Genomic DNA, 23,019 nt, shown 5'->3' with positions numbered 1-23,019 from the left:
GCAAATTATTGAAGAATAGTGATACAAAAATACTATATTAAGATGATGATTCTATTGAGAACGAACTCCCAAAAACCAGCTTAGGAGAAAGTTTTATTGTTTAGCTCTTGATTTAATATTCTACTTTCAGAGACGTAACTATGTAACACATTCATAATTGGACATTTTTACTTACTACTTTTTTTTTTACTTTTGTTTACTTATTACTTTTATAAGAAGGAAAAGTTAATCTGTGGTTTAATCAAGGAAATAAAGCTTAGAATATTTGTGTTTATAAAGAAGTACCCTAATACCTTATTTTGACTAAGACACAGAGCAGTCATTAATCGTCATGAAAGCCTGGATTCAGACAAAGTGGATTACATTACATTTACGGAATTATAGAACAGCAGAGGTTATCTAGTTCACTCACTGGTTTCAAAACGATGAACTCCAGTGTTCTAGATTTCTGTGAAGTGCCTCAGGTGACTGCATGGAAAGATAGGTTACTAGGTCAGCATTCTGCTTCCATTGCAGTGCTGCTGATTTACTAATACTACTTTTATATATTGTACTTGTAGATAAGATTATGTTTTAAAAAGGGCTTTAGCTGCTAAGTAAATGATGTTTGAATCAACTGCTTTTTTGAAAGGTTGCCATCATCTCCTTTCGTTGACAAATCAAGATACATTTTCACCCTTTTTTACTGGATCAGTTAGTGTTAGTCTATATTCTGTTCACTCTTTCTTGAAATACTTTCTTTTATGGCTTCTGTGACACCACATGCTCCTGATTCCTCCTAGTCTTTTGCCATCCTTTGCGGTCCCTTTCGAGCTCTTCGTCTTCTACCAGCCGTTGAAGTTTGGTGTTTCTCGGGACTCAGCACAACAGATTTCATTCTTTCTCAGGCCCTGCTCTTCTTCTAGTAATCTCATCCATACCTGTGACTTTAGTTCTTTTTTATCACATGTTACTCAGACTTCAGATTTCAGATTTCTATGTAAGCCCCAAAGTTGGTTATCTTATTGCCCACTCTGATGCTGCCTTTTGAATTTCTCAAAAACATCAGAAACACAATACAGACAGTTCCCAACTTATGGTGGTTTGACTGACTATTTTTCTGGGGACAGTAATGCCATTTTAAGTTGAGAAGCATCTGCATATCAAAGACAAACTCTATCTCTATTCCTGAAATGATCAAGTAAGCAGACATACAGACTGGTTCTTTTCCAGCATTTCCACCTCAGTTACTAAATGCAGTTACTTAAATCAGAAATCTAGCTGTTATCTTTGGCACCGTCCCCTCCTTCCTCTCCAAGTCTTTCTTTATCTTTTAAGTATCTCTTAAATTATTCCTTTTTTTCTCCATTGTCACTGCTACTACTATAATCCAGTTTGTCCTTCATTGCCTCTTGCTGGAATCACTACAGTGGCATCCTAACCAGTCTTACAACATCCATTCTTGCCTTCTCTTCATTCCTTTTTTTTTTGAAATGGAGTTTCACTCTTGTTGCCTGGGCTGGAGTGCAGTGACGCGATCTGGGCTCACTGCAACCTCCGCCTCCTGGGTTCAAGCAATTCTCCTGCCTCAGCCTCCTGAGTAGCTGGGACTGCAGGCCCATACCACTACACTCAGCTAATTTTTGTATTTTTAGTAGAGACGGGGTTTCACCATGTTGGCCAGGATGGTCTCAATCTCTTGACCTTGTGATCTGCCCGCCTTGGCCTCCCAAAGTGCTGGGATTACAGGCATGAGCCGCCAAGCCTGGCCGAATCTTTTTTTCTTTCCATATCCAGAGTGATCTTCCTTCATCTCTAGTGCTTTCTCCTGGTTCTCAGGTTAAAGACCAAAATGAATTTGGAGCCAGTTTACTTTTTTCTTTATTATATTTTGCCTTTTGGTTTCCCTGTGTGTTTTGCTGTTGATTCAAAAATAACGTTAATGTTTTTTTATTTAAAGGTGGCTTAATTATATTATTCGCAAACAGTGATATAAACAATAATATAAACAGTCAATCAGTTTGGGATGCTATAACAAAATACCATAACCTGAGTGGCTTACAAACAACAGAATTTTATTTCTCACAGTACTAGAAGCTGGGAAGTCCAAGATCAAGGTGTTGGCAGATTCAGTGTGTGGTGAAGGCCTGCTTCATGGCTCATGTTGTGTCCCACACAGCAGAAGGGGCAAGGGAGCTTTCCTGGGTCTCTTTTCTAAGGGTAGGAGTCTCATTCATGAAGGCAGAGTCCTCTTGACTTAATCACCTCCCAAAGGCCCTACCTCCTAATACCATCGCATTAGGGGGGTTAGGATTTAAACATAGGAGTTTTGGAAGGGGCACAAACATCAGTCTGTAGCACAGTGTTTAAAAAAAATTTGAAATGTAACTTATACTTGACAAAAATACTTAAATATTTGAGAAAAATTTTGGTATTTTCTTCAAAAGAAAAAAATTATCTGTTTATTTTCAATATAAATCTATTTTCTTTCTAAGGTTTAAGATTCAAGTTTCATCAAACAGAAATGATCATTTTTAAAAAGAACCACTATCAAATTGAATTTTCCATCTCATTATCAGCTTCTATAATAAACTATGTTTTATTAGACGCCTATCTATATGGTTTTCAGTTCTGCGATTACATTTCCATTTTGAATTGCTAATTTTTGGCTGTTCATCATGTAAAAATGAATATTTTAACATGATTTGGTATTTTAATATGCAGGTATTAGATCTTTTACATGATAGCTATTCGATTGTTTAATTTACAAAGTTGGTAGTAAAATTAAATCTTATTTGTTTACTAACTTTTATAAGTAGATTTTAGTGCATATTTATGCACTACATAAGTAGATTTATGTAGCATATTAAATTTTTACATGTGGAAATAACATTAATTTTTAACCTTTTGAAAAATCAGCTTTGATTTTACTTTTATCATCTGGAGAAACTATGTTTCTAGACAAGAATTGTATGCCATTAATAATCTATCACTGTGAAATAAAAACAGAATAGTAGATTGTATAATTTAAGTAAGAATAAAAATCTTGAAAGTATTTTTGTTTTATATTTAGAAAAATGGCTTTTCTTGTTGTACCTACTAACTCTACTATGGTTAGTAAAACATAACTGTTTCTGTTGAGTCTAGAGTTATTTACTTTCAAACAGTAAAGATATAATTGTTTTTTAATGTTTTCATCACTATTTTGATTTTCCTGTAAGGTGGGTCAGCTTGATTTTATGTATCTGGTATTCATCAGTTTGCATAGAAATTTAGAGTCAGCTTTGATTTTAATATTGCATTATTTTGAAATATTAATATTTTTATTAAATCTTTACTACTGCCAGGTATTTGAATATTATGGATAGATTGTAAAATGAAAATTGGAATTAGCCTAATGCCTTGTCTTGAAGTACATGACGAATTAGAATGGTTTTCCTCTGTAGCAAGGATGTTACCATGGTGAGAGCTTCTGTTTCCATGACATTTGCTTGCATATTTTGATAGGTCTTCAATTGAAGAAGGGCTCTGTTTTCTGGCAGGCTGCAAAAGTGTCATTCTATCTTTTCTCAAAATGTGTTATTTTTATTGAAAAATATAATTTTCCAGGGAATTGTAATAGCAAAGTGCCAAGAAAGAAAATGCACCTTATTTTAATTTTTTTTCCTTGTTCAACTTTTAGAGCACAGCAAAATATTCTTAGCTTGCTTTGTGTAAGGAAGAAAAAGGAAAACATCATTTTCAAGTTTTAAAAATAAATATTTAGTTTTTTTTTGAATTTTGTTGGCAAAATAAACAGCTACAGATGCATAATTTGTAATCAGTCTCAGCTAGATATAGATATATCTGTACAACTAAAAGGAATTGCTAATGATGATATATTGGTAGCAGAGAAAGGGGAAATATATAAATAAGGACTTCACAAAATGAAAGAAGTGGTGAACTCCTAGAGGGTAAATATACAGAATACCAAATCAGTTCTCATATAAATGATACATATTAAACACTTAATGAACTAGGGATAGTTCTTTTTATTAATAACTTATGTTTAAAGTTGAAACATTAATGGTAGATTTTTAAAATTTGCATTTTACAGTGCTATAACTTTAATTTTTAAACTAGATAATACAATCACGTGGTTCAGAAATTTTAACATGTATTTAAAAAATACATAGAAGAAAGTCTCCCTCTCATACTTCTTCCCTAGTTTCTTTATATATATAGAAGCAAATACAAATGTGTGAATACATTCTTATTTTCATTCCACTTTTTCAAAAAGATAGCATATTATTTTACTTTTTGTTTACATATTGTTTGCTTTTCAGAATTTGTCCAGGTATATTTTTAATGTCTATTTTGTTTTTGTTAGTGCTCTGATTTAGGCATCTAGGGAGATATACTGGAATCTTAGCAAAGAGATAGGGGTTATTAATTGTTATCTCTTATCCCTTATGCTTATAGCAATTACACATTTTAGAAGGAAATATGTAAAAGCACACATTTTGTCTATGTAGGGTACAAAAATTGATTTTCCTTTTGTTGTCAAAGTTCAGTGATAACTTTAGTGGCTCTTTCTTACTGATAGACCAATTCATTTTATAAGAGCTACAAACTGAAAGAGTCTCTAAAAAATATGTATTTATACATGCTATTTCTTCTGCCTGAAACTATTTTCTTTTTTATATTACTCCCATTTATCCTTGAACTATCAAGTTAGATGTGCTTCCTTGAGGAAGCCTGGTTGTCTAGCTGAGCTTCACTCTCCCCTGCCCCCACAGTATTCTCATTGGCCTCCATGCACTTAACATGTATGAATTTTTAGTTATTTTAAAAACTACCATTTCTCTTACTAGATTGTAAGTACCATGAAGACAGAGATCATCTCTGTCTCATTCACAGTGATACTTTTAGTGCTTATAACAGTAGGGTGAATATTAAATACTGTGTTGTACATGTAGGCAATCTGAATGTCTTAGTTCCTTAGATTCACTGTACTTTCTCTTATAGCTACTTAACTCATCCTTATTGCCTGTGTAATTCTCAGCTTAAATTTTACTTCCCCTGGGAAACTTCTCTTTATGTTTTTGACTGTGTTAACATTTCATTTTCTCTGCTATTATAGCACTCTGAACTTCATATTTCATTAAATTCTTCACAGTTTTTTGTAACTGCTTATTATTTGTCTGAAACCCCCATTATCTTTATCTTACTGGCCCCTAGCACAGATGTTGACACAGTCTTAGCAGTTGATCAATAGATATTGGTTTAAAAAAAAAAGAATGAATTCATACTTTAGATCAGTGGTTCTCAACTGGCATGATTTTACTTCCCAAATAACATTTGACAGTATGTGGGGACATTTTTTATTATTTTGATTGGCCCATAGAGGCCAGGTATGCTGTTAAACCTCCTACATTGGCACGGAACAGCCCCCACAACAAAGAGTCTACTGGCCCAACGTCAATAGTATTGCTGTTAAACAACCCTGCATTAGACTCTGGATTTCTTTGCTTTCTCCATATTTTCTTAGATTTATAGATTTATAAATTTATAGGGCTTTTGAATGTACTTGAACAGATATCTTAACCATTTTGTCTTTTTTCTTTAAATTCTATGTTTTGTGACAATTTTACTTTTTTGACACATAGAAATTGTATAAATTTAGGGCATACAGCTTGATGTTTTAATGTACATTGTGAAATAATCACCACATTCCAGCTAGTTAACATCTAAGATTTCTGTCTACTTGCCATTTTTGTACCCTTTGACCAAAATCATCCCATTTCTAGTTCCCTCCATTTCCGGGCAGCCACCATCCTAATCTCTGCTTCTATGAGTTTGACTAATTGGGATTCCATGTATAAGTGAGATCATGCAGTATTTCTCTTTCTGGCTTATTTTTGCTTAGTACAATGCTCTCCAGCTCCATCCACGTTACTACAAATGGCAGAAGTTACTTTTCTGGGGGTAAGGCTGAATAATATTCCATTATATATACACCACATTTTCTTTAACCATTCATCCATTGCAGGACATTTAAGTTGCTTCCATATGTTCGCTATTGTGCATAAAGCTGCAGTCAATGGGAGAGAGCAGATATCTCTTCATGATCCTGTTTTCATTACTTCCAGATACATACTCAGAGGTGGGATTGCTGAATCATAGGGTGGTTCTGTCTTTAATTTTTTTGAGAACCTCAATACTGTTTTCACTAATGGGCTGCACCAATTTACATTCTCACCAACAGTATACAAGGGTTCACTTTTCTCCATATCCTTGACAACACTTGGTATTTCTTGCCTTTTTGATAATAGACATCCTCGTAAATGTGAAGTGCTGTCTTATTGAGGTTTTGATTTGCATTTTCCTGCTGATTAGAAATGCTGAGATGCTTTTCAATAGGCCTGTTGGCCAACCACTTTCTTGCTTTGAGAAGTGTCTATTCAGGGCCCTTACCCATTTTTAACAGGTTGTTTGTATTTTTAATATTGAGTTGTATGACTTCTTTATATATTGGATATTAACCCCATGGATGTATAGTTTGCAGATTTTTTTTCTCGTTTCATAGTTGGCTTTTCACCTTGTTTGTTGTTTCTTTTGCTGTGCAGAAGGGTTTTAGTTTGATGTAGTCTCTCTTGTCTGTTTTTGCTTCTGTTGCCTGTGCTTTTGGTGTTATATCCAGAAAATAGTTGCCAAAACCAATGTCAAGAATTTTTTGTTTGTTTGTTTTCTTCTAGGAGTTTTACAGTTTCCATTTTTGTGTTTAAATGTTTAATCCATTTGAGTTGATTTTTGTGTATGGTGTGCACCTTTTTTTCTTTCCATTCACCCCATACAATGTGGTAGTTAGTATATATTTTGGAATCTGGAATAAAATACTTGGGTTCAAATATCTTTTCTACCAATTTCTTTATGACTCTGTTTTGTGATCCATGAGAAAAGGGTACCATGTTAGCTTGACCTACCTCATGGAGCTATTTTGAGAATAAAGTTATTTAAGAGAAGTCAAACCAGTAACTGGTGAAAAGCAAAAACCCAGTCGATGTTAGCCCTTAGAAGTTATTACTGCCTTTATTATTCTATGTAAAGGGCATAGGAGGGGATAAAACTAGAGAGGATGAATAAGGCTAGATAAGCAGGCAGAGGGGAGGTGGTCTTTGGTTGTTAGGTTGAGAAGCTTGTATTATTTTCAGTAAACCATCTAACCAGATGGATTCAGGATCAGTTGTATTTGATAGGGCCTGTTGATAATAGGGATAACAATTAGGTTGATCACAGTAGCCTGGGTGAAAAAGTAATAGAGAAAATTGGTGGAATATGGAACTGGTAGAGACTGCATCAAAGATGATTAGAGAGTTTTGAACCTTTCTGGTTAGGAGCATTATGTTAATCAGAGATGGAAATCAGAATGGAGATGAACTTGTTTTTTGTTTAAGAATATGAATGATTCAGTTTTAGATTTAAAACTTTAGGCTGCCTTTAGGATATTAATGAATAAGCCAGTGCCTTACATACTTTTATTTGGGAGAAAGTTAGTATGAGAGATGAAGAATTGGGAGTAATTTTCATTGTAGGTATATTTGGAGTGTTAGAGGAGTGGATTCTTTATAATGTGTAATAGTGAAAAGGCAAATAATAGATTCTTGAAGAATGTGCGTTCGTAATTGATTCCATTGTTTTACTGTCTCTAGCAGCATTACTGTCTAGGATTTTTAAAGTTTTCTTTAAAAATAAATGCTGTAATAAAACTAATACTATAGTGAGGACAGGGATCTTTCTTAGCTTCAGATGTGATCTTTGTGAAGAAGGCATTGTGTCTCAGGTTTTACTGTAGAATCTGGTGATAACTACTCACATTTTACTAGTGGAAATAATAGAATAACATAAGCCTGCAAGGTGTTTTTGGATATCTTTGGTCTAGATACCCTGTTTTAGGCAAGCAAAATGCTATTATTACATTTTTACAAATGAGATAGATACAGCCCACTTTGAACTTGCTTTAAATAATTACGTTAGTAGAGGCAAAGAGGGACTAAATATGTTGCTCCTTTGCCGTTACTACTGCTAGCTTCATTTGCATCAGGGTTTCTCAACCTTGGCACCATTGACATTTTGGGCTAGATAATTCTTTGTTGTGGGCAGCTGCCCTATGCTTTGTAGGATGTTTAGTAGCATATCTAGCCTTTAACCACTAGATGGCAGTAGCACTCCCTCCCCACCTCTTTTTCAACCAAAAATGTCTCCACGCATTGCCAAGTATCCCTTGGAGGCAAAATCTCCCCTAATTGAGAACCAGTGCTTTACACCACAAGTATATATCACGTATACCTCCAGTTAGCTTCCTCTCCACCTTAGTTTTACAGACTTCTCTTTGGCATATGGCCATCTTCTACCTCTAAGCCAGGTTCTGTTTTCATCTGGTCAACACTTTTCTAAGCATCTTATTTTGCTGCCTGACGTTTACATGTATTATATTTTTGACTTTAAGATGGCAACGGATATCTTGGGTTATATTGGTAATTACATTTACACCTAATATATCCCCAGTTTTTTTTTTGACAGCTCACCTGATACAATCAGATTTATTTCTATAAACTAAGTATTGTATTTGTCAGTTAACTATAGCTCTGGTAATTATTTTAACCTAGATACATGCTGATAAATTGAATTATATTACTCTGACTATACACAGGAACATGTAGAATGAAAGGGTGTTTTTATATCCTTGTTTATAGTTCAGCAAGATTCTGTATTTCAAGTTTGATAAATCATAAATATTTATTTCTAAAAGGCTTATTCAGTTCCTGTATTTATAATATATTTGCTGTTGTTATTTTGGGGATCATGAAAAAAGGATTATTTGATAGTGATTTATATATATAATCTTTCATAAATATTGTTAGCTTGTTTCATAATCTCAGATGTTTCATTTTTCAATTAAGTATACCTGAGACAGATATTTTTGTAGTAAGTTTTGAAATTCTGTATTTTTAATTGTTCAAGTATTCAAGCATTTTACTAGGTGTTTTATAGGCACAAAATTGATACGATTTTTGCTAAAGTAGAATTACATTCTAATGAGTATTTCAGTATATTTTACTCATAGAATCTGTGTCATTGTTGAATCTACATTCTGTAACTGGGAGCTATAGTATTTTTAATATACCATTTTCTAAATTAATTAAATAACTAATTAATTAATTAGTTATTTAATTAATTAATCTAAGAGTCTCACTCTGTTGCCCAAGTTGGCATGCAGTGGCGTGATCTCGGCTCACTGCAACCTCCACCTTTCAGGTTCAAGCAATTTTCCTGCCCCGGCCTCGCAAGTAACTGGAACTATGCCCAGCTAATTTTTGTATTTTTAGTAGATACCATGTTTCATCATGTTGGCCAGGCTAGTCTTGAACTCCTGACCTCAGGTGATCCGCCCGCCTTGGCCTCCCAGAGTGTTGAGATTACAGATGTGAGCCACTGTGCCTGGCCCCATTTTCTAAACTTTTTTAATCTTTAATTTTCATAAAGGTGCTTTGAAGTTCCTAATAATATCAAGTCTAGTATTCCAAATTAATATGAATGATTTGGTGTGCATTGAGATTGAGGAGTTACTTAAGTTTCTGAATTATTGCCGTGTAAAAACAGAAGAGTTGATACATGTTTTCTTATTAGACAAAATTGAGTCTTGATTTACAGGCAAGAAAATGTGAATATTTAATATCTATTGTACAAATAAAATTACATATTAAAGCTTTTTAGATTTCATCATTAGGTACCTGTTAGGAGATATTTTAAAACTAGACCATCATTCAACTTTTCTAGATTTAATAACTTAGATTGATATTGGTTTCTAAGTGGCCTTGTAGCCACTTATATAAACAAGTCGGAAGCAGAACTAAACGATGATTTGTCTGTAAATATGAAATTTCCTTGGCAGAGATTGCAAATGCGGTGGGATGTGCGTAGTGTGTTTCAAGCTACACAAACTTACTCTTTTTCTTGAGCCCATTCTCTCTTGCTGACACTCCCTTCTCCCCTTACCTTTTTTGACCCTTTACTACTATAATGAGCCACTGTTACTTAAAGGCCTGTGACTTTTCTGCCAAATAAGCTTTACTAGGAAAATGACTATATTTTATCAGATTCTCTTCATTAATGAGTTGACAATGGGAAAATTTTGCAGTTCCAACGTTCCAAAAAAACTTACATTGAAAGCCAGTCTAAGGAGATTTATTTGTGATTATCCTGAAGTATATATGTTACCTAAATAAATCTCTCAGGGCAAATGTATGGAATAAAATTTCCACTGAAAAATTATATATTTGATTTTATACTTACTCATGCTTCAATACAAAACTTGAGGGAAAATAATGTGCATTATTTTCTTACACGTGTCACAGTTAAAAGGTGTTTCCTATCAATTCCAATGATTTTTCTTTCTTAGCAAAACCAGTTATATTGGATCGTCATTGTATGGACTTGTTTGAAACAAGCCATCCTGTGATTATGATTTTTGCAGTTTTAAATAATTTATAAAAATCCGTTTGACCTGGGTGCAATGAATTGCACCCTTCATCTCAGCTACTCAGGAGGCTGTGATGGGAGAATTGCTTGAACTCAAGAGTTCAAGGCTGCAGTGCTTTGACTGCACCTGTGAATAGCCACTGCATTCCAGCTTGGGCAAGATAGCAAGACTCCATATCTAATTTGAAAAATCAAATTAAAAATTTGTTAGAATGCAATTTAACTTGGATAATTAAAAAATATTAGTATTGAGAAACTTAGCAATTATTTCCTTCCTAAGTATTTTTCTCATAGTATGGACCCACCTTCCATAATGCACACACTGAATTGGGAGACTTGCCTCTCCTTTAGCACATCCTATATTTTTCTACTCCTGTGTTTTTGCTCATGTTTACTTCATACTGCAAATCTACATGAGTGAATGTTACCCATCCTTCAAGGCTTACAATGTTCATTCCTTTATAATCAATTTTAAGACACTCAGATAATACCTTTTCTTTTTTTGCTATGTACTTAGAATACATTTAAAATCCCCAAGTGAAATTTATCCCTGGATCACAAGGTTGGTATAAACATATGCAGATCAATCAATATGATATACCACATTAACAGAATAAAAGCTAAAACCACATGACCATCTCCACAGATTCATACAAAGCATTTGGCAAAGTTCAACATCCTTTATGACAAAAACTTCCAATAAAATAGGTATAGAAGAAAATTTTGTCAACACAAAGGCCATTTATGAAAAGGCCATAGCTAGCATCATAATTAATAGGGAAGAAGTAAAAGCTTTTCCTGAAAAATCCAGTACAAGGCAAGGATTCCCCTTCTTGGTTCTTCTATTCAACGTGATCCTGGAACTACTAGCAAGAGCAGTCAGGCACGAAAAAGAAATAAAAGGCATCTAAAATGGAAAACAAGTAGTTTATCACTACTTGCAGATGACATGATCCTATATGTAGAAAAAGACTGTTATATCAAAAAAAAAAAACTGTTAATAAAGTTGTGGGATGCAAAGTCAACATACAAAAATCAGTTACATTTCTCTGCACCGATCAATAACAGCCTGTCTGAAAAGAAAGTGAAGAAAACAATCTCATTTACAATAGCATCAAAAAGAATAAAATACCTAGGAATAAATTTAACCAAGATGGAAGAAATTGAATATGATACAAATAAATGGAAAGATATTCCATGTTAATGAATTAGAAGATTTACATTGTTAAGATGTCTGTACTACCCAAAGAGATATACAGATTCGGTACAATCCCTATCCAAATACCAATGACATTTTTTACATAATTAGAGAAAAACAATTCTAAAATTTGTAGGGAACTAAAAACCCTGAAAATAGCCAAAGCAGTTTTGAGAAAGAAGAACAAAGTTGGAAGCATCACACTTCCTGGTTTCAAGTTATATTACTAAGCTCTAGTAATTAAAACAGTGTAGTACTGACATAGAAACAGACACATCGACCAATGGACCAGAATAGAGGGCCCAGAAATAAACCCAAGCATATATGTTCAACTAAGTTTTGACATGGGCACCAAGAATACACCATGGGGAGAAGATAATCTTTTCAGTAAATGATGCTGGGGAAACTTGAATATCCATGTACAAAAGAATGAAATTGGACCCTTATACCATATCCAAAAATCCACTGAAAATAGATCAAATACCTAACTGTAAGACTTGAAACTGTAAAACTCCTAGAAGAAAATATAGTGGAAAAGCTCCTTGATGTTGGTCTTGGCAGTGATCTTTTTGATGTTACATCAAAAGCTCAGGCAACAACAGCAATAATAGACAACTGGGACTACATGAAACTAAAAAACTTCTGCACAACAGAGGAAACAATCAACAAAATGAAAAGGCAGATTGGGTGAAAATATTTGCAAAGCACATATCTGATAGGCACATATTTAATATTATAGATATAATATTAATGTCTATAATATTAAAGGAATTCACGGCCGGGCGCGGTGGCTCAAGCCTGTAATCCCAGCACTTTGGGAGGCCGAGACGGGCGGATCACGAGGTCAGGAGATCGAGACCATCCTGGCTAATATGGTGAAACCCCGTCTCTGCTAAAAAAATACAAAAAACTAGCGGGCGCCTGTAGTCCCAGCTACTCGGGAGGCTGAGACAGGAGAATGGCGTGAACCCGGGAGGTGGAGCTTGCAGTGAGCTGAGAGCCGGCCACTGCACTCCGGCCTGGGCGGCAGAGCGAGACTCCGTCTCAAAAAAAAAAAAAAAAAAAGGAATTCACAACTTGGTAGCAAAAAACAAAACAAAAGCAAATAATCTAAGGACTTGAATAGACTTTTTTTTTTTTTTTTTTTTTTTTTCGAAGAAGCCATAAAAGTGGTCAACAGGTGGCCGGGCATGGTGGCTTACGCCTGTAATCCCAACGCTTTGGGAGGCCAAGGCGGGTGGATCACCTGAGGTCAGGAGTTCAAGATCAGCCTGACCAACATGGAGAAACCCCGTCTATACTAAAAGAAAAAAATTAGCTGGGCGTGCTGGCACATGCCTGTAATCCCAGCTACTTGGGAGGCCGAGGCAGGAGAATCACTTGAGCCTGGGAGGCGGAGGTTGCAGTGAGCCGAGATCGCGCCATTGCACTTAAGCCTGGGCAACGAGAGGGAAACTCTGTAAAAAAAAAAAAAAAAAAAAAAGGTCAACAGGTGTATGAAAAGGTGCTCAACATCATCAATCACAGGAAATGAAAATTAAAACCTCATTGAGACATTACCCCATGCATATTAAAATGACTATTATCGAAAATACAAGAGATAACATACAAAATAGTTGGTGAAAATGTGGAGAGTGAGGGTGTTCCACTGTTGGTAGGAAAGTAAATTGGTACAACCATTATGGAAAACAGTATGGAGGCTCCTCAAAAAAGTAGAAACCTATTATATGACTCAGCAGTTCCTCTGAGTATATACCAAAAGAAATGAAATTAGTACTTCATAGATATATGTATGCTCTCATGTTCATTACAGCATTATTTGCAACAGCCTACATATGGAAACCACCTAAATGTCCTTCAGTGGGTCAATGAATTAAGAAATTATGGTATATTTACGCAACAGAACATTATTCAGGCTTAGAAAAAAAGATCTTGTCATTTATAGCAACATGGATGGAGCTGGGGGGCATTGTACTAAGCAAGATAAGCCAGACACAGAAAGAGAAATGGTGTGTGATTTCACTTACATATGGAATCTCAAAGAGTTGAGTACACAGAAACAGAATGCAAAAAACACCTATTATTAAGCTACTTGGTTAATAAGCTCTTTTAAATGGGGGAGAAACAAACCCAGTTGGTAATTTATTAGTAACAACTTTTGATTATAGGTGATAAACTAATTCTGTACCTCCTTATTGTAATTGAAACAGATATAAATTACTCTGTCAGTTCTAACTGTACAGTCTTCTGTGGTTAGAAGTATGAAAAAATTAGCAAGCTCAGGTCAGAGGGAGAGCTATGCTTTTTGTCCTCCCTCTCAATTGTGGGTATTCAGAGGGATTTGTTTTGTTGAAACTAGAAGGTACTGTTCAAGACTAGGAAGAAAGTTACCAGTGCTGGGGGTGGGGGAATTGGGGAGATGTAGGTTAAAGAGCACAAATTTGCAGTTAACATAGCCTGAATAAGTCTGGAGGTCTAATTTACAGCACAGTGACTGTACTTAATAATATTATTTTATATAGTGGAAGTTTGCTAAGAGAGTAGATTTCAGATGTTCTTGACACACATGTACGCAAATACAAGGTAACTGAGGAGATGGATAATGTTAATTTGCTTTACCATGGTAATCATTTCACTATGTATATCAAACATTGTGTTATAATGTTATATACTTTACATATCAAAAAATTTCAATTAGTTTTTCATTCTGTTGAGTAAATGCATTCCAATTAGGATACCTATAAAGTGAATATATAAATGTATCAATTAGTGTGATTTATTTATATTTACATATTATATGCATTAGAAAGCTATAATGCTGAGTAACACAATTATTTACAAAGCTTTTGTTTATTAAAATAATTTTTGTAATTTCTAATTACATGGACAGTGTTGTACAACCATCTCCACTATTTCCGCAACCTTTTCATCATCCCAAACAGAAATCATTTAACCACTAAGCAGTAACTTCCATTTTCTTCCACACTGTAGCCCTGGGCGACCTCTAATCCATTTTTGGTCACCGTGATTTTTTTCTATTTTAAATATTTCATGGAAGTGGAATCATAACAATATTTTCCTTTTGTGTCTGGCTTATTTCACTTAGCATAATGCTTTTGAGGTTCATCCATTTGGTAGCATGTATCAAAACTTCATTCCTTTTTATATTTGGATAATGTATATATATACAACCTTTTGTTTACTCACCTGGTGATGGAAACTCGTCTACCTTTTAAGTTTTGTGAAGAATGCTTCAATGAACATTGACATACAAGTGTCTGTTTGAGTAGCTGTTTTCAGGTTTTTGGAGTGTGTACTTAGAAATGTAACTTCTGGGTCATGTGGTAATTCTGTGTTTGGCTTTTTGAGGAACTGTTAACCTTTTATCTATAGTGGCTGCACACTTTTACATTTCTAACAGCAATGTGCATGTTCTGATTTATCCACATTTTCACCACTACTTGTTATTTTCTGTTTTTTTTTTTTTAATTATAGTCACCCTAGTTAGTGTGAAGTGGTATCTCCATTTGATTTTGATTGCATTTGTTTAATGATTAATGATAGTGAATATCTTTTCATGTGCTTATTGGCCATTTGTATATCTTCCTTGGAGAAATGTTTATTCAAGTCTTTTGACTTTTAAATTTGGGTTTTTTTTTTTTTTTGCTGTTGTTAAGTTGTATGTATTTTAACAATATATTCTGGATATAAATAGGTACCTATCCAGATTTACATCAGATGTATAATTTGCAAACATTTTCTCCCATTCTATAGGTTGTCTTTTCACTTTCTTGATAATGTTCTGTCATGCACAAAGGTTTTTAATTTTGATTAAGTCCAAACTTTGTAGTTTTTCTTGTTTCTTGTGCTTGTTTCTTATGCTTTTCTTGTTGCTTATGTTTTTGGTGTCAAAACTAAAAATATACTGCTAAATCTAGGATCGCAAAGCCTTATGTTTTCTTCTAAGACTTTTATGGTTTTACATGTTATATTTAGGTTGTTTATTCATTTTTTGTTAATTTTTGTATATGGTATGAGGTAGGCATTCAATTTCATAGTTTTGTATGTGGAAAACCAGCTGTCCCACCTCTCTTTCTTAAAGAGAGTATTCTTTCCCTCATTGAATGGGCTTGGCATCCTTGTGGAAAAGAAATCAATTTGCTATAGATGTATGACTTTATTTATGTACTCTTAATTCTATTCTGTTGGCCTTTGTGTCTGTCTTTATGCCGGTACCACCTGTTTTGATTACTGTAGCTTTGTAGTAAGTTTTGAAAAGTAAAATGTGTGACTCTTTCAATTTTTTTCTTTTTTCAAGATTGTTTTGACTCTTTAGGCCTCTTGAAATTTCACGTGAATTTGAAGAGCACATTTTCATTTCTGTGGAAAACACTGTTGGAATTTTCATAGAGATTGCATTGAATTTGTAGATTGTTCTAGGGGTACTGACATCTTAACACATTAAGTCTTCCTATCCATGAACATATGATGTCTTTCCATCTTTTTTTTTTTTTTTAAAGAAATCAATGTTCAGCATACAGATGATTCACCTTGGTTAAATTAATTCCTACATATTTTTTCCTCTAGATGCTATTGCACTTTTTTTTTTTTTTTTCTAAAGACAGAGTCTCTCTCTGTTGTTCAGGCTGGAGTTCAGTGGTAGGATCATGGCCCACTTTAGCCTTGACCTCCCAGGCTCAAGCAATTCTCCCACCTCAGCTTCCTAAGGAGCTGGGACTACAGGCATGTGCCACTATATTTGGCTAATTGTTAAAATTTTGTAGAGATAAGGTCTTACTTTCTTGCCCAGGCTGATCTCGAATTCCTGGGCTCAAGCTGTCCTCACACCTCCGCCTCCCAAAGTGCTGGAATTACAGGCGTGAGCCGCCGCACCTAACCCTATTGTAAGTTTTTAAAAATTTCCTTTCCATTTTTTCTCTTCTGATTTTTATTGCTGGTATATAGAAGCAAAACTGAATTTTTGTGGTGATAATTTCACCAAAAATAGTAAATTATTAGGCATAAATTTAACAAAAGCCATGCAAGATCTCCATACTGAATACTACAGAACATTGTTAAGATTCATTTAAGGATGAATAAATGGAGAAATTTACAGTGTTTATGAATCAGAAGATTCAATTTGGTTAAGATGTCATTTCTTCCCTAACCTATTGATTGATTCAGTATAATCCTCATTATAATTTCAGCAGGCTTATTTTTCATAGAAATTGGCAAACTTGATTTTAGAATTTATGTGGAAAGGTAAATGCTACCTTAGCTAAAAGTGTTCTGAAAAAGAAGAATAATGTTTGAGGACTTAACAGCCTGTTTTCAAAATGTATAAAGTTACAGTAATTGAGACTATTCTATTAGCAGGAAGAAAGGCATATATGTCAATACAGCAGATTAGTAAGAAAAGAAATGTGTGTGTGTGTGTATATATATATATTTATATATACACAGTCCTGTGCTTCATACCATAGAAATTAATAAACCTGAAGTGGTTTGTATACCTAAAAATAAGAGCTAAAACTATAAAACTTGTCTAAGAAAACATAGTAGAAAACTGTAATGACTTTAAGAAAATATTCCTTAAATAGGTCACAAAAAGCGTTATATAATTTTTAAATGGATAATTTTGGCATTACTAAAATAAAGAACTTTGGTCTTCAAAAGAAATTGTTTAGAAAATGAAAAAGCCAAAGACTGGTGGAAAATATTTGTAATACATATATCCAACCAAGACTATTTATTTAGAATATATAAGTAACTTCTTACAAGGCAGTAATGAGTCAGACAGCTCAGTGAAAACAAGAGTAAAAGATTTGAACAGACACTTCACCAAAGAAGGTATACAGATAGCAATAAACAAAAGCAAAGATCTTCACCATCTTTGTACCATTAGAGAAATACCAATTAAAATGGTGAGACATACACTTTAGAAAGGCTAAATTAAGAAGACTGACAGTGCCTCGTCTAAGGCAGATATAGAGCAAATGGTCCTCTCATTCATTTCTGTTAGGAATAGAAAATGTTACAGTTTGACAGTTCTTACAAAGCTAAACATGCATTTGCCACGTGATACAGTCATTCCACTCTCCTAGTTATTTACCCAAGAGTTAGGAAAACATGTCGGCCGGGTGCAGTGGCTCAAGCCTGTAATCCCAGCACTTTGGGAGGCCGAGACGGGCGGATCACGAGGTCAGGAGATCGAGATCATCCTGGCTAACACGGTGAAACCCCGTCTCTACTAAAAAAAAAAGCTACAAAAAACTAGCCGGGCGAGGTGGCGGCGCCCGTAGTCCCAGCTACTCGGGAGGCTGAGGCAGGAGAATGGCGTAAACCCGGGAGGCGGAGCTTGCAGTGAGCTGAGATCCGGCCACAGCACTCCAGCCTGGGTGACAGAGCGAGACTCCGTCTCAAAAAAAAAAAAAAAAAAGGAAAACATGTCAATGTTTTGGCAACATCATTCATGATAGCCCAAAACCGGAAACAACCCAGATATCTGTCACCTTGTAAATGTGTAAATAATTTGTGGTATATACATACAATGAAATCCTAGTCAGTAATGAAAAGGAACACACTACTAATACATGCACCAGGATAGATTCATCTCAAAACTCTTATGTAAAGTATTTCTTTATTTTTTATTTTTAAAGTTTTTCTTTTTTTTTTTTTTTTTTGAGGCGGAGTCTCGCTCTGTCGCCCAGGCTGGAGTGCAGTGGCCGGATCTCAGCTCACTGCAAGCTCCGCCTCCCGGGTTCACGCCATTCTCCTGCCTCAGCCTCCCGAGCAGCTGGGACTACAGGCGCCGCCACGTCGCCCGGCTAGTTTTTTGTATTTTTTAGTAGAGACGGGGTTTCACCGTGTTAGCCAGGATGGTCTCGATCTCCTGACCTCGTGATCCACCCATCTCGGCCTCCCAAAGTGCTGGGATTACAGGCTTGAGCCACCGCGCCCGGCCAAAGTTTTTCTTATGTAGGTACAACTATAGTCGTAGAAAACAGATCACTGTTGCCAGAATGCTGGGGGAGGGAATTGACTGCAAATGTTAGCAGGAAACCTTTTCAGGTCCTTGAAATGTTCAATATCATGATTTTGGTCGTAGTTACGTAACTATATATATTTGTCAAGATTTGTTGGTTAATTTTATTCATTATAAATTATCCCTCCGTAAAGCTGAACAAGAAAAAAAGCATTTTAAAAAATCAGGCTTCTTTTAAGTCATAGAAAGCTTGGATAGAATCACTGGTTTATTCTTTTTCTGGACTTTCACAAACAAGGGTCTACATGTCTTTGGTAGGAAAAGAAGAAAGGTAATCAATAAGAATGTAGCTATCTAGCCTCAGGTGTTGGTTGAAGGTTAAAGTTATGTTTAGAAAAGAAGTAATTTTGCTTAATAAAAAGTTACATTAGGTTTAATACATTGAATATTTAATTTTTAGCTTCTTAGTAATGATTGTCATCATTTTAATTGGCTTTAGAAATATAAACCTGGTCGATGTGATGATATTTTGAAATGGAAGCCTCCCAGTCTGAATTCTGTGGATTTTCGTCTAAAAATAACAAGAATGGGAGGAGAAGGGTAAGTTTGCACTTTTGTACTTTTTGCATGAAATAATACTGTTTGTGTAAGGCTTCACCTTTTACAGGGTATTTCATGTATACTTTACAATACTTTAAAGAAAGAAACGAAAATACTTTATTTTACAAAATATTTTACATATATATTAATCTCATTTTCAGAGATTACTCCTTTGACCTGTGTCAGCTAACATTTTGCAGTTTCCTTTAAACTTTACTGATCTTTGTTTTAAAATCATTTTTCATTAATATAACATATTATTATATTAATAATAGCAATATGAAAGTTAATAATATTAAAAAATGAACTTTGGCTGGGCGCGGTGGCTCACGCCTCTAATCCTAGCACTTTGGGAGGCCGAGATGGGTGGGTTGCTTGAGCTCAGGAGTTTGAGAGTAGCCTGGGCAACCTGATGAAACTCCCTCTCTACCAAAAATGCAAAAATTAGCTGGGCTTGGTGGCACATGCCACCAAGCTACTCGGGAGGCTGAGGTGGGAGGATTGTTTGAGCCTGGGAGGCAGAGGTTGTAGCGAGCTGAGATTGCACACTGCTGCACTCCAGCCTGGGTGACAGAGTGAGACCTCATTCCCCCTCACCGCCCCCCCGCAAAAGAACTTTGTTAAATTGCAAAGTGAAAATTTTACTAAATTTTGAGATTTTACTAAAAAATAGTTCTGTTATATTAATTATAGATCTAGATATAAGATGATCATTGGTATTATAATTAAGCATATCAAAATAAGTCTTTTTTACTTTGAAGGAAAATACTTCATGTTTGCATTTGCAGAGCAAGTATTTTCTATACTTTTGTAGGGTAAGGGCTTAACTGTTGGCTTTCATTAAGGTTTTTCATAATGTTTATTAAGTGTTAATTTTTTAATTTATTGGTTAATCTTCCTTTTATAACTTTTTTGGTTGCTGTCTTGGTATAAAAGATGCTTTAGCATGAATATTTTGAAAATTTTTCCAAAGCCTTGTTTTTATTTCGCTTCTGTTCTATAAATGTTTAAGTATCTTGTCTAAGTAAATACATTACAACAAAATAAGAAATCCTTATTCAAGGAAATCAGAGAAAGTAAATAGGATAATATTAGCAAAGAAATTAAAACTTACCAGTGTATCCTGTGAAATTTTTACTTATCAAAGATAAAGCACCGATAGCATTTTTACTAGCTGATGGAACAGGGGATATATGGAGTCCAGACTCCAAAAGATTAAAATATTTTAAGAAACTATGCATTATCAAAGAGAGGAAACTGCATTGTGGTGAATCTTAAGTGAAAAGGTGGGTTTAATAAAGCATGTGGATATTCGTTTTCAAACAGTAGGGTATTTAATATTTTATTTTAGGCTGGGTGTGGTGGCTCATGCCTGTAGTTCCAACACTTTGGGAGGCCAAGGTAGGAGGATCGCTTGAGGTCAGGAATTTGAGACCAGCCTGGGCAACAAAAGGAGACCCTGTTTCTAAAACAAGCAAAAATTAGCTGGGTATGGTGGTGCATACCTGTGGTTCCAGCTACTTGGGAGCAAGACTTTGTCTCAAAAAAAACAAAAAGAGAAAGAAACACACACACATGCACACACACTATCCCTAAATGTTTGTGGCTTAATTTACAATTGAGACTTACTGGCAAAAAATTGTTACAACAATTATCTGGAACCCCCAAGAATATATTGAACTCTATATAGAGTCTGATTATAATCTGAGGCTAGATAAATTTGATACTATAGAATAGGTGGAATACACGCGCGTGAATGACTTTCAGGATAATTTCAAAAATATCTTTCTCTTATCTAAACATTGGATAAATACTGATATGTTGAACTCAAGATTAGCCCAGTGTACAGATTTTCTCAGTTGCCAGTCAAATGTGGGATTGTTGATCACTAATCGTGCAAGTTGGGTGTAGGCTTGATATGTTCTTCTGGAAGTGCCTTATAGAAGACCATCTCGCTGTTAGAAAAATGGAGGCTAAGAAACTAATTCTAGTGGGGCTACACTTGTTTTGTTTTGTTTTGTTTTTTTGACACAAGCAAATACAGTTCTTTGAAAAATAAGACTTCAAAGATGAAGTAAAATTTGTTAAACTGCTTCATTACTAGATCTTCTATTTTTCTTAATGCTGTATTTATATTTGGTTAAAAAATATAGACTCTCGGATTGTTTCGTTGGGTTTTTAAAAAATCGCTTACTTTTGCCTTTTACAGTCATAATTCTTAGTGGCACTTAAAGGCTTCATGAGGCTAAACATAGAATACTCAATTCTCTAGTAGTAAAAAATGTTACTTTTACTTGTAATTTCCTATTGTAATTAAACATAGCATGATGTAATTCAGTTTAGTAGTTTGTCATCCTAGTTTTGCTTTTTTCATAGTACGTTTTAAATATATTTTGTTCTTTTAAAATTTTACCTATTTATATGTCTTCTTCCTAAAAAATGGAATTACTTTTGAGTTTAGCGCATCTTTAAAACTCATCCAAATGTCACTCTAAGATGATTTTCAGATAGGAATGTGCAACTTACATCAGTGTATGTACATTATTTGTGTAATGGTAGCCAGTTTTCAAATATAGAATATTTAATATGAAATATAACATGGTAACTATTACATAAAACATATTTAGTTAGCCAGAGTAATATGCTTTTTCTAAATGTAAAGAATGTTGTGCATTATAGCCGTCTTTACTGAATAAATGAGTTTATATCTAATGCTTAGCATTAACTCAGTATTTTAGAGAATATTGTAAGAAATATGCCTATAAATAGTTTGAAAGGGGAGTAGGTATGTTTCTGAATCATTAAGCATGCACTAGTGAAGTGGGACTAAGCTATTAAAACACCATGAGAGAAGCTCATTTCTTTGATTGTACTTCCAAATATTTCCACAAAGCCTAAAATGGAATACAATATCTTGAAGGTATATAAATAGTAGTCTTTGAAAATGACTGCAGTGGTTTTCTAAGAAATGAAGACTGAGGCATTCTAGGTATGTTATTGAGTTTGACTTTACTGAGGTGCTAATAGTATAGATTTCTGTTAGATTAAAATTTAATACAAATAGAAAAATCTGTTCTATGTGTTGAGTGCCCTGTTGATGGCAATTAAAATCTGTACTTTGCTCTTTTCATTTCCTATTATCATTTCTGAAAATTTGAGATATATTAAGATTGATTTATCATGGCCAAATATAACTTTTGTATATCTTAGCAATTGATATTGTGTTGAGTTTTATAGACAATACAGATTTTCATCTGAGAGCTATTCGTTGTTTTAAAAATATGATGGCTTTATATTAACTAACTTGTGACCTAAGAGTATGGTCATGGTCAAAAGCTAGAATTACAAAAGTAGTCTGTACTCTGGAAATTGCAAACTCTTGAGTACAGTGTCAGTGATATATAGTGATTGGTATAAACTTATTATTTGTATAGAATAGTATTTTAGAATACAGATTTTAAAGCTGGACTGCCTAGGTTATCTCCTTACTGTCTGTGTGATTGAGCACATTACTTTTTTCTGTTTGTCAAGTTCTTCATCAATAAAATAAGAGTTGGCCTCATGAGACTTTGTAAGGATTAAATAAGCTAATGTATGTAAAATGTTTAGAACATAACCCGGTACTTGGTAAACGTTGAAATATTTGCCATTATTTTTATTGTTTTAATCAAAACAAATTTAAAAGTGCGTCTTCCCTTCTTGCTGCTTCTGCAATACTGTTACTTGCTGCACTAAG

General features: G+C 34.4%; 1 protein-coding gene across 3 annotated transcripts in view; it reads left to right on the top strand.

The window, feature by feature from the left end:
* The window catches only part of RNGTT (RNA guanylyltransferase and 5'-phosphatase), a 332,775-nt gene that overhangs the window by 164,251 nt on the left and 145,505 nt on the right, over nucleotides 1-23,019 (top strand). For all 3 annotated transcript variants that reach the window (XM_033234571.1, XM_033234572.1, XM_033234573.1), the window contains exon 13: nucleotides 19,183-19,283. In XM_033234571.1, coding sequence (XP_033090462.1) covers nucleotides 19,183-19,283 — 101 coding nt within the window. The remainder of the gene's footprint in view (nucleotides 1-19,182; nucleotides 19,284-23,019) is intronic.

This window comes from Trachypithecus francoisi, unplaced genomic scaffold (assembly GCF_009764315.1).
Source record: "Trachypithecus francoisi isolate TF-2019V2 unplaced genomic scaffold, Tfra_2.0 Lachesis_group15, whole genome shotgun sequence".
NCBI lineage: Eukaryota > Metazoa > Chordata > Mammalia > Primates > Cercopithecidae > Trachypithecus > Trachypithecus francoisi.
The sequence above is the reverse complement of the archived record's forward strand: the minus strand, read 5'-3'. Positions and strand labels throughout refer to the sequence as shown.